This window comes from Anolis sagrei, chromosome 2, assembly GCF_037176765.1.
Source record: "Anolis sagrei isolate rAnoSag1 chromosome 2, rAnoSag1.mat, whole genome shotgun sequence".
NCBI classification, from domain to species: Eukaryota; Metazoa; Chordata; class Lepidosauria; order Squamata; family Dactyloidae; genus Anolis; species Anolis sagrei.
The window spans coordinates 208,186,502-208,202,988 of NC_090022.1; the positions used below are offsets into that span (position 1 = coordinate 208,186,502).

Sequence of the window (16,487 nt, forward strand, 5' to 3'; positions counted from 1 at the left end):
ACACAGCTTAATAAAATCCCACATTATTTGCTACAAACTGGAATATATGGCAATGTGGACTCGGATAACCCAGTTCAAAGCAGATATTGTGGGATTTTCTGCCTTGATATTTTGGGTTATATGGCTGTATGGAAGGGCCCAAGGAATCTTTAAAAAGCAGATGAAAGACTCTCCCTTCATCACAATTGCCACTGCTCTGGCCTCTGAGGGAGAAACAGCAGTGTCTACTGGACCTAATCCCCCTCCTCCCTGCCATTGCCTTTTCCTTCTGTTTAGATTGTGAGCCTGAGGGCAAATTAATTATATGTAAGCTGCTACAAGAACCTTTGTGTATACTCTAAATAAAAATTTGTTTAGGTTGGAGAAAAGAAGACAGAGGTGACCAAAAGGGAAGGAAGGAAGAGAGGAGAAAGAGGGAGGGAAGGGGGAAGGAAAGAGGGAATAAAAGATGAGAGGGTGGAAGGGAAGAAAGGATGGAAGGAGAAAAAAGGAGGTAAGGAACAGAGAGAGAGAAGGCGGAAGGAAAGAGAGAAGGAAGGATAGGATGGTGAGAGAAAGGAGGGCCTGAGAAAAGGGCTCAAGAGGCCACATCTGACCCTTGGGCCAGGGTTTGCCCATTCCTGAACTAAACAGTACTTATGGTCCAGTTCAACTCTTTGTATTTCTGAGGTGCCCCCCCCCCCCCTAGTTCTAAAAGGCTAACTAATGTTAAAGAATAAAAAGGTCAGTATTTTTTGCATGATAGTGATCGCAACATGGAATAAAAACAGAAGAAGATTGAGTGCAGATGCGATTATGGCTTCCTCTGACAGTTTAAAGATCTGGAGTCAGTATTGGAAACATGCTATGGTTTCCTCCAAGAACAGATTCTCCCTGTTTACCTCAACTGTAATTAAGTGGTATGTTCACACTAGTACCTATGAAGCTAAGTTTAACCTACAGTTAACTTGTAACTAGCATCTGAAACTAAGATTTGAAGCAGGGGGTCGGGATGGAGGATTGTATCAGGGAGAAGTTCCAAGTGAGATTAAGAAGCATACTTTTCCAAGGCTGGCTCTTCATTTATTAACTGGAAACCTGCATTATCTCTATGCTGACTCAAAGAATAAAAGGGGCGAGGAATTAATTCTGCACAGTCTTTGTGAAAATGTGGGGAACTCTATCATTTTTTTTCTCAAGTATTTTGGCTCAACTTCTGCAAGCTTCAGTTTGATTTTCTTTCTGAAGAAAAGTGGAAGAATAACAAAGAACTTAAATATAATGTCAGCAATTGGCTTTATTATTCCTAAAACAGATATAATTGCAGCTGGTATCTTTTCAAATCTATTTAAAATTAAGCAATAATTGCCCATTTTATGAAAAAGGGGATTCAGGATGTTATCCACATTTAATGAACTGTACATCCCAGTGAATTTAGTGGGGCTTATTTCTGTGTAAATGTACACAGGATTAAAGCCAAAGTCACTTACCCTGCTTGAGTGCTCTAAAATTGCCACAATATTGGCCTCTATCTGTGTTTTCCGTTCCAGTTCCTGGTTTTTTGTCTCTTCAAAAGATTCAAGAAAGTCTAAAGATTGAAAAATAAGATAAGGGAGGCTCCTGTTTATAAAAGGAACAGCAGACAAATCCTGAAACTACTTAATAGCTGTAGGCATTTTGTATTAAGCAGACTTAGAAAAATATAAACAAACAACTAAAAGCAATTTAAATATATCAGAGAAGAACATTAGGAAGAAAAAATGTGCATGAACTTCTAGAAAAAAGAGCCAGTGTTTGTTACATTTAATTGGCTTTTTAGTATCTGTGTAGTGATCCAGCAATGGAAAAGTATACAGTACATGGAAAAGAATTGCTACACATGAAGAACTACATGTCATGCTCCCTTTTTTTCTATAAGTGAGATCAGAGGCATAGAAGATTAGGCAAGGGAGCTATCATCTCTCCTGGTGTTGTTCTACAATTCCCAGCATCCCTGACCATTGGTTATCCTGGGAAATTGGGAATCTGTAACTTTCTCCTCAATCTGGGATTAGGAAAAGTTTTGCACTTGTGTTGAAGTTCTTCACAAGCTACTTGAAGAACTTACTGTATACTTAAGACTCATGTATAAGCCTGGATATTTTAGTCGACCCCAAAATTAGTCGACATAAATATCATACCTTAACTCATAAAAAAGGAAACATTCCTTTCTCTGAGCAGAGTTGTGAAAAGCAAGGGTTTAATCCATCCTGGCAGAACTCAAAAGAACCACCAACCCCCTGTATTTCTTCACTATGGTGCCGCTTCTGGCCTTTTTGAATGCTTAGGAGGAAAATTGTGACAGTGGGAGCAGTTCTTTGGCACTGAGAGGGTAGAGGGGGTTGGTACTTCTTTTATACTCTCCCAGAATGTACTAGGGTTTCACCTTTAGCCATGCTACTCAAAGAAGGGGATGAAAACTTTTGAAAAATAAGAATTAATATTATACGTAAAACTTATTGAAATGAAATATGTTAGCAACATGGGGCAGCTAGGCCACTGAAGCAGCATTGGCACATTTTCCTCTCTGTGTAATCACCCTCTACTTATTCATGGGTCATATCAAAATCCATAATTTTAACTACCAAATCTCCCTTGACTTACATAGGTCAACTTATACAATAGTATATATCGTAAAACTGGTTATGCACTCCAGGATTGCACTGTAACTACATACGGTTAGTATGTCACACTATGCAATCCGTTCATGGATTGATTTTAAAAAATTAAGCCATATATACAAATTTTAAACACAGCATATTCAAGCTGCAAACATCAAAGTCTTGAGACATATATGGAGCATTAATAGGAGCAAACAAAGAAACAATGAAGCATTAATAGGAGCAAACAATATCTTTGTGCCGCTAATACAGAAGTACACAAGAAATCTGAATCAGACTTGCATGAGAACCATAAATCAGCACCTAAGCTCCTGCACCCTCAAGGCAACTCTTAAATTCCTGTTAGAATACATGCAACACCTCCTTTTATCTAATCTTCCTTTGAGGACAAAGTATGACCTCCATATCTGATCCCTCCATGGATAACATAAACCATGGATGATAGCAAACCCTATATTTTGGCTATACATGCGCTGGAAGCATATCACAAAATCTTACTGGGGAACTTAAAAGAGTCCCGTCCCCACCTTCCATCGAAATATTTCCAGGGGCTGAAATATTTTTAGTGCATGGATAAGTGAAATTATTGCTATCAAATCTGTGTATATATTTTCTCAACAGAATAATGGTCTATGTACATGGATTCTAAACTATGCTCTTCACAAAACTTTTCAAGTGTTTGCTTTTCCTTTATATTAAGTATTTTTAAAGATGTGATGGAGTATTTTTATTTACTGCTAGTTTCCCACAATTGTGCTGTATTAAAACTGTGAATCTAATAGGCAGGAGGGTACACAGGTTGACCAATTCAAAGGCATTAGGTAGAACTCTGTTTTCACTCTATACTTTACTGCAAAGTTGTTTTCCACCAGTAGTTCTCAACCTGTGGGTCCCCAGATGTTTTGGCCTTCAACTCCCAGAAATCCTAATACCTGGTAAACTGACTGGGATTTCTGAGAGTTGTAGGGCAAAACACCTGGGGACCCACAAGTTGAGAAACACTGACTTAGATACACATTTTGATATAGATTGCTTTAACTAAGGGTTCATCTACATGGATCAAAGCTGTTCTGGAGTAGCAAAACTCTGACCCAGTCCTGGAGGTGGCTACACTGTCTAGCTCCCACCTGCAGTGGTGACGGGATGGATTTGGGACTGTCCAGCTGAGCTGAAACAAGTTCAGCCCTACTAGACAGCCATCTTACTCTGGATGCCTTGTTGCTACTCCTGACTTTTGTTGGGCCCTTCATTGACATCAGCCATGAGAGGGAGATATAGGTGTGGTCTGTCTTCCTTTTCCTGCACTGAGGAGTGCAGGGAAAAGGGAATGGCAGTGCCAGGCAGTGTGGGCAGTGATCTGCTTCCAACTAGAGTGGACTGGATTAAATTTGCTGTACTTCAAAACATTCCTTGACTTCTCCTAATATGGGACAAAATCAGGTCTGTGTTATGGAGCAAAAAGTACCTCGACATAGTGTGGTAGGAACAATTTCTGGTCCAATGTAGATTATAGGACCAATGTAGAGAAGTCCTAACATTTACTGGTCATACCATGTAATTGGGTCTACAAATCTATATCCACTTTCCTGAAGCTCTAAATCCTGGAGCTCTTTAAATAAACTCAATTCATCTTGTCTAAAGATATTTGTACTTTGATAATACAGACATATGAAACAACAGTACATACATATGGAAATACTTACTATCCATGCTTTCCTCTCTCTTCTTTAACTCTTTGTATTTCACATTTTTCTCTCCTACAGAAAATGCCATTTAAAATTAACAGTTAATAATGTCAATTATTTTTAAAGCAATAATTCAAAGAACCTAAATATAAATATAAATGTACAATAGGCTACATGGTATTTCATTTCAATCCCACACCTTCTAAGCAACTAACTGTCTCCCTTTAGAGTCTGCAGTGTGCTACTGTTTACTACTTCTAAGTTAAATAACATTTAATAATTACCTTTTGCTATTGATACTGAAATAAGATATTGAAATAAGATATGTGTGTCTACAGTATGTATATGTGAGTACTTTGTTACTGTGCGCCTGCAAAATCACTTCAGACTTATGGTGACCCTAAGGGGTTATGGGGTTTTCTTGGAAAGATTTGTTCAGAGCGACGTTGCCATTGCCTTCCTCTGAGACTGAGAGACATAATATATGTGTACATGTGAAAGTGCCATTGATTTGACATCTGAAGATGTAGTAGGCATGTAGAAGAGATATTAGTGAAGGCTTGTGTCAATTTTACCTGCCTATATGTGATAGTCCCTGATTCTCCCCGATTGTTGCTCCTCGTATTGTATCCCAAGCATTTCCTAACAGTTTCCTGGGCAGAAGGAGGCAGTGAATTCCAGTGCATGCCATCTGACTGTATGCCTTAGGAACTTGAGTTGTGTGAGCTGTGCTAAACTTCTGCACCCTTTAGATCTTGTGGAACTGATAAATCACCTCCAGGTTTTGTTCTGCATTCAAACAATTATTCATGGGAAATTTTGTATCCTTTTTGCTTCTCATGATGATGTACTACCTATATGAAATGAATGTATACATGCCATCTGACTTAGAGGTTCACATAATCTTTGACTGTTGAAACCAGAATCTTAATCCAAAACAAAAAGTAAAAAAAATGATGTTGGTGTCTGGTTTATGAGGATAAGGGTAAAAGAGGGGGTGGGATATGAAAGGATATGTTAAATATAGAGTCAAGAAACCCGTCCTGTTCCTTCCCCTCTGTCTTATATCGACATCCCCCTTGCTTTCCTTCATATCTATAACATATAAATTATAAACATAAGCACTGGCCCCAAGGGACCATCATTTTCCTTGAACTTCCTTGCAGCTGTGGTCCTGTTCCTGTCTGACTCTCCCTTTCACTAGATAGGAAAACTTTGCAATATGGCATTCACTTTGAAGAGATACGTATGTAAATATGTGATTAGATCGGCAAAATGTGTTTCAGTGAGCATGGTGGCATTTATTTTGTTTTTTATATTTAAAAACAATAACATGGTAGGCTGTCCATTGGCATTTAGTCTGAAAGTACAGTTCAGACTAACTGCAATTAACATAATGGACCCTGGTACAGGAGGGAGTTCAAGTACATCTCAAATTTAAGTTAGGAAGGGGTTTAGCCCCCTCCCAGAAATGAATAGGCAAAATTGGACCATCAAGACTCTCAAGTAAATGTGGCTTCTCGTGATTTTCAACCATGGATGTACTAAATGATCTTGATTTTGCTATTGCTTTCAAGGCGCTCGTAGTGTTACCAACTTCATTCAGATGTTGGTGGTGACATTTGTTTTATGTACTGAGTTTTCATTGTAAAAACATATTTTCAAGTAGTCAACATTAATAATGAATTGCCTGGTGAGGCTGAGCCCCTGCTCACAAGCCTTAAAACAATTCTGAGCTCTCTAAATTTAGGTTATGAACAAAGTGGTCTGTGTGCATTAAAATCAGACGACTCTAACACTGGATAGAACAAGGAAGTCTCTTCAGGCAGCAGATGATGTGTTGGGGCAGCCATGAGGTATTGGAAGGGAGTGTTTTTATGCCATGCAGTGTGCCCTGCACCCTTTAACTCAGTGGTTCCCAACCTGTGGTCCGTAGACCACCAGTGGTCCGCAAGAATGAAAATATGGTCTGCGGCCTCACCATTACTACATTGCTTCAAAACCATGTGGCAATGAGAGCAACTGGTCTTGCAAAACTCTCTTATAGTGCCGAGGCAACGGGGATGTTGGGAGGGAAGAAGCTGACTACCCATGAAAGATTACTACTACCACATCAGCTCTAAATGAATAAATATGCTTATCTGTGGGTAAGCAGATGGAGACTACAAAATGGCATATGTTCTGTATCAGAAACTAGAGCTGATGTGGTCTATGCAATGCAATTTTCTGAATCAGCACCCCAAATAACCAAACTGAATCAAAAGTTGACCAAAAACTGATTTGTAACCCTTTTGGTACTAATGTTGGAAAGTGGTCCCTGGTCAAAGTGGTCCCTGGCCAGAATGGTCTCTGGTCAAAAAAAGGTTGGGAACCGCTGTTTTAACTAAATCTGTCTTGGAGTAAGATTCAACTACTAGTTGGAATCTCTTTGTAGACTGAAGAGTCCCCACAGGCCATCACAGTTCTTTTGTCTGGCCTGATCTAATCTATTATTCCATGTTTGACAGGGGCCATTCAGTTGGCTCCAGGACAGAGCATATGGAAAGATTACTTTCTAGATTATGTTGCATAGAGACCCGCAGCCATCATGGTTACTTTATCTTTACAGAATTCTTCTTTGGAAAGTCACATAAAATTGAGGGATGAGAAAAATGATCCATCTGTATTCTTTTGTTTTGTATGCTCCCGGATTTAAAATTAGTGAAATATAGCCCACAGCACTTGGTGGTCTCTCATCCAAATACTAATCAGGTCTGGTCTTACTTAGCTTCCAAGATGAGATAGGACTGGATGCCTTCAGAGTATTTTGGCCCTTCTGTCCGATGAACATTTATTTATGGAAGTCTCTTCAGTCTGAAGAGCACCTTGTCATAGTTTATGGTGGACTGCTTATTGAGAAATATTAATGGAAAGTCCTATTGTGAAAATTGTCCATCTATTTGGCAGGGCTTTGGACAAATAAAAAAACTCATATTGTTCTGAACTTTTCTTCAATCCATAAATATATAAATGCTCTGTTCGTTTGTAGTGATATGATAACTTAATTGCCACCAAATTTGGCCAAAAGACACGTACTAACCCAAGGAGTGACCAACACTAAAAAAAATTGACAATTTGTCATTTGGGAGTTGTAGTTGCTGGGATTTATAGTTCACCTATCAGCAAGCAGCATTCTGAACTCCACCAACAATGGAATTGAACCAAACTTGGCATACAGGACTCCCATGACCAACAAAAAACATCAGAAGGGTTTGGTGGGCATTGACCTTGAGTTTTGGAGCTATAGTTCACCTACATCCTAAAAGCACTATGGACTCAAACAATGAAGGATCTAAACCAAACTTGGCACAAATACTCCATATGCCCAAATATGAACACAGCTGGAGTTTGGGGAAAACAGAGCTTGACATTTGGAAGTTGTAGTTACTAGGATTTATAGTTCACCTACAATCAAAGAGCATTCTGAACGATAGAATTGGGCAAAACCTCCCACACAGAACCCCCATGACCAACAGAAATAGTGTTTTCTGGTGGTCTTTGACAACCCTTCTGACACCCCCTCATGACCTCCCCAGGGGTCCTGACCACAGATTGAGAAATGCTGCCTTAAGGCCTTCCAGTCCAACTCCCTTCACCAGGGCAAGAAAACATAATCAAAGCCCTCCTGACAAAGAGCCATTCATACATATATAGAGATATACCAAATATGATTCACACACACACACATATATATGCATATGACATATATAATATCATAGATTTGAAATGGACCCCAAAAGAAGGACAATTATATGTTGCATATTCCAGAGTAGGCAAACCAAACAATCCCTATATCAACACTGACAAACCACAAGAAATACTGTTTACCCACAAGCATAAATAAATTAGATATATTAGAAACCAACACTTTCTCATTACTTTATTTTCCAGATAACCAGACTGGGCCATAGCAACATGTGGCAGGGGACGGCTAATGTACTATAAAAGTTTAATGGAGATGTGGGTATGGAAGTACTCACATGACCAAATGATTTAATATAAATACCTACATTTACTTCAATGACTGTTATTCTCAGTGGATTAATTGGCAGAAACTATAACTTTTTTTTTTAAAAAAGGAAAAACCTTAAAAGGAGCTACGACAATTCTGAAAGTAGTTCACACCTGGCGCAAAAGAAACAACCAGACTGCAAATGATCTTTCATGAACTAATTTCTGAAAACAAGTCACTGCTTCCATATAGAAGAAACATCAGCCATGTCATCCAAAACTATTTTAGAAGACAGAATTACCTAGCTCTCAATTTCATTGCCACCAAATAACAGAAAATTACACTGTCGTAGGAAACAAAACAGACTTATGTGAAAGTTGCTATCCTTTAGTTGCTAAGCTATAAAGAAACAAAGCAATCAATGTCTTACCATCTATAGCCATCCAAATGATAGAAAAAATGCATGCACAATACAAAAAGAAAAAAGAAATACAAGCAGAAAGAACTGTTACAGCGACTAAAGTAACTTCAGGTGGGGGGGGGGGGATGATGGGCGACTATATGAGTTCCTTAGAAGAATACTCATTGAAAAGAACTAGAAATAAGACTAGAGAATATCCTTGTTTGATATTCAGTCTAAATATTTTCTCACACTAGGTGGATTAAATGGTGTATTATTAATATTTTGATGTTTTTTTTTAATGTTTATGTATTGTATGTGAATTTGTGTCCCGGCATTGAATGTTTGCCATGTATATGCTGTGCTCCGCCCTGAGTCCCCTTTGGGATGAAAAGGGTGGAATATAAATGTTTTAAATAAATAAATAAATAAACATCTGTGGACAAGCTTATGAATGACCTTGGCCAGGACCAAGGAGAGTCCGAGTATGGCCCTCTGTCTCTCCAAAACTCCTCTCTGGAGTATCATTTCATAATGTAGTTTTTACAAGTGGAGTTCTTATGGAGATAACAGCAGATCCCACCTCACCAAAATCTTCCTCCCAATAAAGAAATAGGAAGAAGGTAATCCCTGAAAGTGATCAGAAGTAGCAAGGGGATTTTCTCCACATGCATATCCTCACCCATCAAGATAGCAAGTGACACTGGAATTGATTTTCTGAGTGTAGAGGGAAAGCATTTCTCTGCTTGGTGGAAATGTGTATTCAAAGAAGGGAACCAGATGTCAACAGACAGTGTAAATGTTCATCCCTGATGTCATCCAAACCATCAGATTGCTCCTGGAGGCAACACAGCTAATTGGACCGGAACTGATTCCCATTCTAGCTCTAAACCATCAGTTCTAAAACATTTCCCCCATGCATTAGTTAAACGCACTTCTAGAAAGAGGTGAACCTTGTCTAAGCAAACTACAAAATACTTCCAAGTCAGTTAACATCTAGATCTTGGAAATAATATCTAATTTTATTAGAAATAAATATTAAATACATATGCGATTTTCAATTAGGAAATATTATATTAATCACAGGATTGAGCTTCCATAATGCAGGGATCAAGAATGGATTATTCTGATATAAAGAGGACACTATCTAGGTAAAGTATTTATAATTTAACTTCATTCACTATTTCCCCACATTCCCTTAGGCCTTCCTTTCAAGACAAGAATACCCTTTCAGCATAAAAATAGTTTTACTATACACATCTTTATGTCTAATCTTAATCCAAAAATGTAAAAATCCACCTCTAAATCAGATCCATTACAGTTAAACAAGGCCCTGAGAAATGAAGTCCAAAGTTCTCTCAATTCTAACCTTGCTGCTCTTCCAGATCCATGTCAACCTGACGTATTCCTTCATTGATTTGATCAATCTTTTCTTTTATCTCGGTCAACCTACAGGAATGCAAAAACAGGATGTTCAAAATTTACTGTACAATGTTTTTATTTATTTATTTATTTGCTTTATTTCTATACCGCGTTTCTCAACCTAATTAGGCGACTCAATGCGGTTTACACAATGTTAATTAACACAACAATAACAATTAAAACACATCATACACAGTAGCAAATACACAACAATCATACATAATGCCTCGATCACAAACAAGATCCAGTCTCATAATCCTTGTGCCATTCCTATGTTCAATTTACCGTCATCCTATGTTCGATTGCGCTGATTAGCCAAACGCTTGCTCAAAGAGCCAGGTTTTAAGCTTCTTCCGAAACGCCAGCAGCGAAGGGGCCTGTCTGATGTCAATGGGTAGGGCATTCCATAGCCGAGGGGCCACCACCGAGAAGGCCCTGTCTCTCGTTCCCGCCAGCCGTGCCTGTGACGCAGGCGGAACCGAGAGCAGGGCCTCCCCGGACGATCTTAATGTCCGCGTCGGTTCATAGGTGGAGATGCGTTCGGAGAGGTAAGTGGGGCCGGAACCGTTTAGGGCTTTGTAGGCTAGCGCCACCACCTTGAATTGTGCCCGGTAGCAGATTGGCAGCCAGTGGAGCTGGCTCAACAGAGAAGTGGTATGCTCCCTGAGTGCCGCTCCTGTTAGCAACCTGGCTGCCGAGCGCTGGACCATCTGAAGCTTCCGGGCAGTCTTCAAGGGCAGCCCCACGTAAAGCGCGTTGCAGTAATCTATAAGGGATGTGACCAGAGCGTGGACTACCGTGGCCAAGTCAGACTTCCCGAGGTACGGGCGCAGCTGGCGCACGAGCCGGAGCTGTGCAAATGCTCCCCTGGCCACCGCCGAGACCTGAGGCTCCAGGCTCAGCGATGAATCCAGGATCACACCCAAGCTGCGAACCTGCGTCTTCAGGGGGAGTGTAACCCCGTCCAACACAGGCTGTAACCCTATACCCCGTTCGGCCTTTCGACTGACCAGGAGTGCCTCTGTCTTGTCTGGATTCAATTTCAATTTGTTCGCCCTCATCCAGTCCGACACAGCAGCCAAGCACCGGTTCAGGACCTGAACAGCCTCCTTAGTAATGGGTGGAAAGGAGTGACAGAGTTGGACATCATCTGCGTACAGATAACACCGCACCCCGAAACTCCGGATGATCTCTCCCAACGGCTTCATGTAGATGTTAAGCCATTTTTCAGCCATTTTTCTTTAAAGTAACAGAATATGAAAGGGAGTGAAATAGATAAATGGTTTAATTAATATAACATTAAAGTTTGTATATAACTGTTCGTTAATATTCCAGAATGGATTTTGTTTAGTTGTAACTATATGTGTTTTTGTGAGGGAGAGTAATTTTGTTTTGTTCATATTGTTGAATAGGTCCCTCTGCTGGTTGATAAAAAGATTACACTTGAATTTATAAACGAAATCAGTAACACATTTTTCAAAAGTAACCTAGATGACATAAACAAATGAGATGTACTGCGTTATATTTGAGAAACATTTCCTTTCTTTATTTCTCTCAACTATGGCATTCAGAAAGATAGTCATTTTTGAAGAAACATCCACTGAGGCATCATCACCTTCTCAAACTTTCACTTAACTGTAGTGAAATGAATAACTATTTACATGGGACTCACACTTGGAAAAGCCTGGAGAGTTAATGATGTTCTTTGGAGTTTAAAAGCTACCCTGATCTTTGTATGTGAAGTCATCAGATATCACAGTTCCAACGGTATTCTTATAACAAAAGATATGGAATCACAGAATTGAAAGAGGCCATGAGGGTCATCTTGTCCAATCCCCTTCTGCTATTCAGGAACACACAATCAAAGCACTCCAGACACATGGCCATCCAACCTCTTCTTAAAAACCTCCAGAGAAGGAGACTCCACCACACTCTGAGGCAGAATATCTTATTACTGAACAGTTCTTTCCATCAGAAAGTTCCTCCTAATATTAAGGTGGAATCTCTTTTCCTGCAATGTGAATCCATTGCTCTGTATCCTAGTCTCCAGAATGGCTGAAAACAAGCTTGCCCCCTCCTCAATGTGACATCCTTTCAGATTTTTAAACATGGCTATCATGTCTCATTTCAGCCTTTTTTCTCTCCAAGCTAAGCATACCCAGCTCGATCAGTTGCTCCTCATGGGGTTCGTTTCCAAACCACTGATCATTTTGATTGCCATTCTCTGGACATGTTCCAGCTAGTTAATATTCTCCTTAAATTGTGGTGCCCAGAACTGGTCATAGTATTTATTCCAGGTAAGGTCTCAGCAGAGCAGAATAGTAGGACTATAACTTCCCTCAATTTAAACACTATATTTCTATTGAATGCAATGTAGAATCGCTGGCTTTTTAGCTGCCGCATCACACTGTTGATGCATGTTTAGCTTGTGGTCTACTAAAACTCCTACATCCCTTTCACATGTTGTGTGCTCAAGTCAGGTGTCACTCATCCTGTATAGTTGCAATTCATTTTTATTGCCAAAGTATAGTGCTGTGTATTTCTTCCTGTTGAAATTACACATATACCAGAATGTTTAAGGAAGCAGCCTAGATGACTGAAATACTTAGTCTTGCAGCAAAATGGCATTCATCTATAGCAGTAGTTCCCAACTTTTTTTGAGCCAGGGACCACTTTGACCAGGGACCACTCTCCAATACTAGCACCAAAAGGGTTACGAATCAGTTTTTGGTCAACTTTAGATTTGGTTTGATTATTTGGGGTGCTGATACAGAAAATTGCATTGGATAGACCACATCCACTCTAGTTTCTGATACAGAACATATGCCATCTGGTAGTTGCCATCTGTTTGCCATCCCTCACAAAAATTAAAACCATATTGAATAAGCCTTGGCACTATAATAGGGTTTCGTGAGACCAGTTGCAACAGTGTAGTAACGGTGAGGCCGCGGACCATATTTTAGTTCTTGTGGATCACTGGTGGTTCATGGAGCACAGGTTGGGAACTACTGATCTACAGAGAGCTTTTGCAACACCCAAGATAACAATATAGAAAAATACTTACTGTCTCTCCATGCTTGCTATTTCTTGATTGTCTTCCTTCACCTAAAAAAAATCAATTAATTGACAATAAATTAAAGAACCCTGAAACTAGCTTGGCTCCACTTTATGAAAGGGCATGCTTCGATCATATCCACCCGCATAGTGACTCGAGTCTAATGTGCACCTCAATTATTGAAACCCTGAAACTACAAAAAGTATTTGCTGCTGAATTTAATGCACAGCAGCAAAAAGTGCCCTCTTTGTAATTTGGCAAAAAAAAGTGTGTATGACTGTTGCTGCCTGATGAGAATGCCAGCAATGGAAAAAAAAAAAAACCTTAGGGTGCATCTATGCTGTAGAATGAATCCACTTTAACTGCCTTGGAATCTTTGGGGCTGTAGTTTGACAGGGCCTCGAGCCTTCTCTGCCAAAGAAAGCTTATGCCTCCTCAAACTACAAATCCCAAGATTGCATAGTATTGAACCCTGGCCATTATATTAGAGATGACATTCCTCAAAGATGAGTTGCAAATGCACCTCCTGAAGCAGCTTTCCCTTTTGCTTTGGCTCAGCACTAAGATTACTGTATGGTGCAAATCTAATGAGCATCCCAATTCTGGCAAGGTCATTTAGCAAAAAAAGATGAGAATTAGATTTGAGTAAATATGGTATTTTGAAATAACCATGCAGTTAGTAAGTCAATTCATCCAGGGTGACTTTCATGCACTGCTTTGATGAGAGAATAAGTGAAAGTCCTATTTGCTTCTGTGTCAGCAATTACCCTGCTCCATTTGCCATGACTATTATAAGTTGGAAACTTAAAGTGGGAAAGGACATTGAAGAACTGTATTTTTAATTTTTCAGATAATCCTTATTTAGCGACACTTATATGGGTAAAAGTTCCAATTCAGCAACATCAGTTTCCTCCCCTACCTGTTTTAATAACCTCTCTCTCTCTTCTTGGGGAGATCCCATATTTTTATCTTCCAAAATCATTTGATTCCGATGTTCTTCGAGACCATGAAGCTTTTCATACAGTTGCAGAGCCTCTTGTTTAACCTGGGAATGTGCTATTTCCTGAAGAGAAACATATTGGAAAATGTCAATTCTACATTTGAACCGCCAACTTTTCAGTTACTAAGTTCAAAAATATCTTTTGAAGTTTTGTGGTTGTTTCATTTTACTATTATGCATAGAAAAAGCAACTCTGAAGGGACCTGGAGTATTTGTGCTCTTTCCTTGCTGGCTACAGACTATACTCCACACTGTTGCTAAAAGGTTGTGGCAAAGAACATTGGCACATTTTAGCAACAGAGAGTGAAAATGGTTTAAAACAAGCATTTTGAAATCATTGGTGTTGATTCGCTACCACATTTTCCCCATTCCTTGTCTATGTTATTGAGTTGTTCATTAATACTTAGCAGCCAGCAAAAAAGAATAGAATAGAATGAAATAATGGCATAGGATTTAGCCATGTTTTATAAAAGTGCCAAAACATTTCATCAGTTATTCCCGTATTATTGACTAATCTTTTGGGAAAAGGCACAAGTGTCAGCTGTGAGTGTATCCTGCAAAACTGAGAAGCCATAGCCAAAAAGGAAACAGGGATCCAAGCTTAAATTAGAAGAGTCCCTTTACAATTTTCTTTCGTATATACATGCTGAGATATATATATATATATATATATATATATATATATATATATATATATAGGTAAACACTTCCCCTGACATTCGGTCTTGTTGTGTCTGACTCTGAGGGTTGGTGCTCATCTCCATCTCTAAGCCAAAGCATCAGCGTTGTCCGTAGACACCTCCAAGGTCATGTGGCCAGCATGACTGCATGGAGCACTGTTACTTTCCACCAAGACGGTACCTATTGATCTACTCACATTTGCATGTTTTCGAACTACTAGGTTGGCAGAAGCTGGGCCTAACAGCAGGCCTAACAGTGGGAGCTCACCCTGCTCCCTGGATTTGAACCGCCAACTTTTCAGTTACCAAGTTCAAAAATATCTTTTGAAGTTTTGTGGTTGTTTCATTTTACTATTATGCATAGAAAAAGCAACTCTGGTGGGACCTGGAGTATTTGTGCTCTTTCCTTGCTGGCTACAGACTATACTCCACACTGTTGCTAAAAGGTTGTGGCAAAGAACATTGGCACATTTTAGCAACAGAGAGTGAAAATGGTTTAAAACAAGCATTCCTTGTCTATGTTATTGAGTTGTTCATTAAAACTTAGCAGCCAGCAAAAAAGAATAGAATAGAATGAAATAATGGCATAGGATTTAGCCATGTTTTATAAAGTGCCAAAATACTCAAGACAGATTTTTACCCATCAGATACCAATATCTCCTCCATTTTCATAATCAAATTGAAAACATAAGACTTTAATGCCATACGTACCCCTTCTAAAGCTTGTTCTTTCATATTTAAAGCATCCAGTTCTTGCTGTAAAGCAGATAATTCCTAAGAAAAAATATTAAAATTATATCCAAAGTTAATAAAAGCTATCACATATAAACGTAAAACAAAAAGGAAAGAAAAGTATTTGGGAACTGGGTCCTTTTCAGATAGCTCAGCCAAGACCACACTACCCTACAAAAAAGCTGATCAGATTTGCACCCCATTTTTAATGAAAATCCTGCCTATTGAAATAAGAAGCCGTTGGAGATATCTGCCTTTGAAGAAGATAAGTAAATGAAAGTGAGGACTGGGAATAAGGACTCTTTTGGTGTACTTCCTAGAATGCTGGGTTGTCCTGAATAACCTTGGCAACCTTCTCTGCTTGTTCTGCCTTACTGGATTCTTGGAGAGAAAAAATAATGAAGAATCTTTGCAGGAAACATCTAGGAACATAAGAAATAAAATCTGTGGTTCAGCTGTAAAGCTAGATCCTGCTCCTGTTCCAGCAGTCCACATGGGAACCATGAAGGCAGTGGTTCTCAACCTGTGGGTCCCCAGGTGTTTCAGCCTAAAACTCCCAGAAATCCCAGCCAGTTGCCAGCTATTAGGATTTCTGGGAGTTGAAGGCCAAAACTTCTGGGGACCCACAGGTTGAGAACCACTGCATTAAGGAATGACAAAGCAAGCCTGAAGTGCCTTCCAACCTGACTGAACTAAATTTGTACCCTCCTGACTATAACAGGACATCCACACTGATGATATCCAGTTGGTCATATCTCCTTGAAATCCATGAGATTAAAAACTGCTTAATTTGGTGGATGGGGACATTTTTGTTGACTTCCCTTTTCGAGATATCATGTAACTGTGTTGAATTTCGGCTCACTGAAGGAGCTTCTTTCAATTT

At 39.4% G+C, this 16,487-nt stretch overlaps 2 protein-coding genes across 2 annotated transcripts in view; one reads left to right on the plus strand and one right to left on the minus strand.

Annotated features, from left to right (window-relative positions):
• The window catches only part of LRRC19 (leucine rich repeat containing 19), a 180,265-nt gene that overhangs the window by 152,335 nt on the left and 11,443 nt on the right, over nt 1-16,487 (plus strand). The gene's annotated exons all lie outside the window — the stretch shown is intronic.
• Nucleotides 1-16,487, minus strand: part of IFT74 (intraflagellar transport 74) — a 57,280-nt gene that overhangs the window by 19,090 nt on the left and 21,703 nt on the right. Inside the window, exons 10-15 of the mRNA XM_060762464.2 lie at nt 15,584-15,646; nt 14,112-14,255; nt 13,202-13,242; nt 10,085-10,164; nt 4,343-4,396; nt 1,470-1,567 (exon numbers count right to left, since the gene is read on the minus strand). Coding sequence (XP_060618447.1) covers nt 1,470-1,567; nt 4,343-4,396; nt 10,085-10,164; nt 13,202-13,242; nt 14,112-14,255; nt 15,584-15,646 — 480 coding nt within the window. The remainder of the gene's footprint in view (nt 1-1,469; nt 1,568-4,342; nt 4,397-10,084; nt 10,165-13,201; nt 13,243-14,111; nt 14,256-15,583; nt 15,647-16,487) is intronic.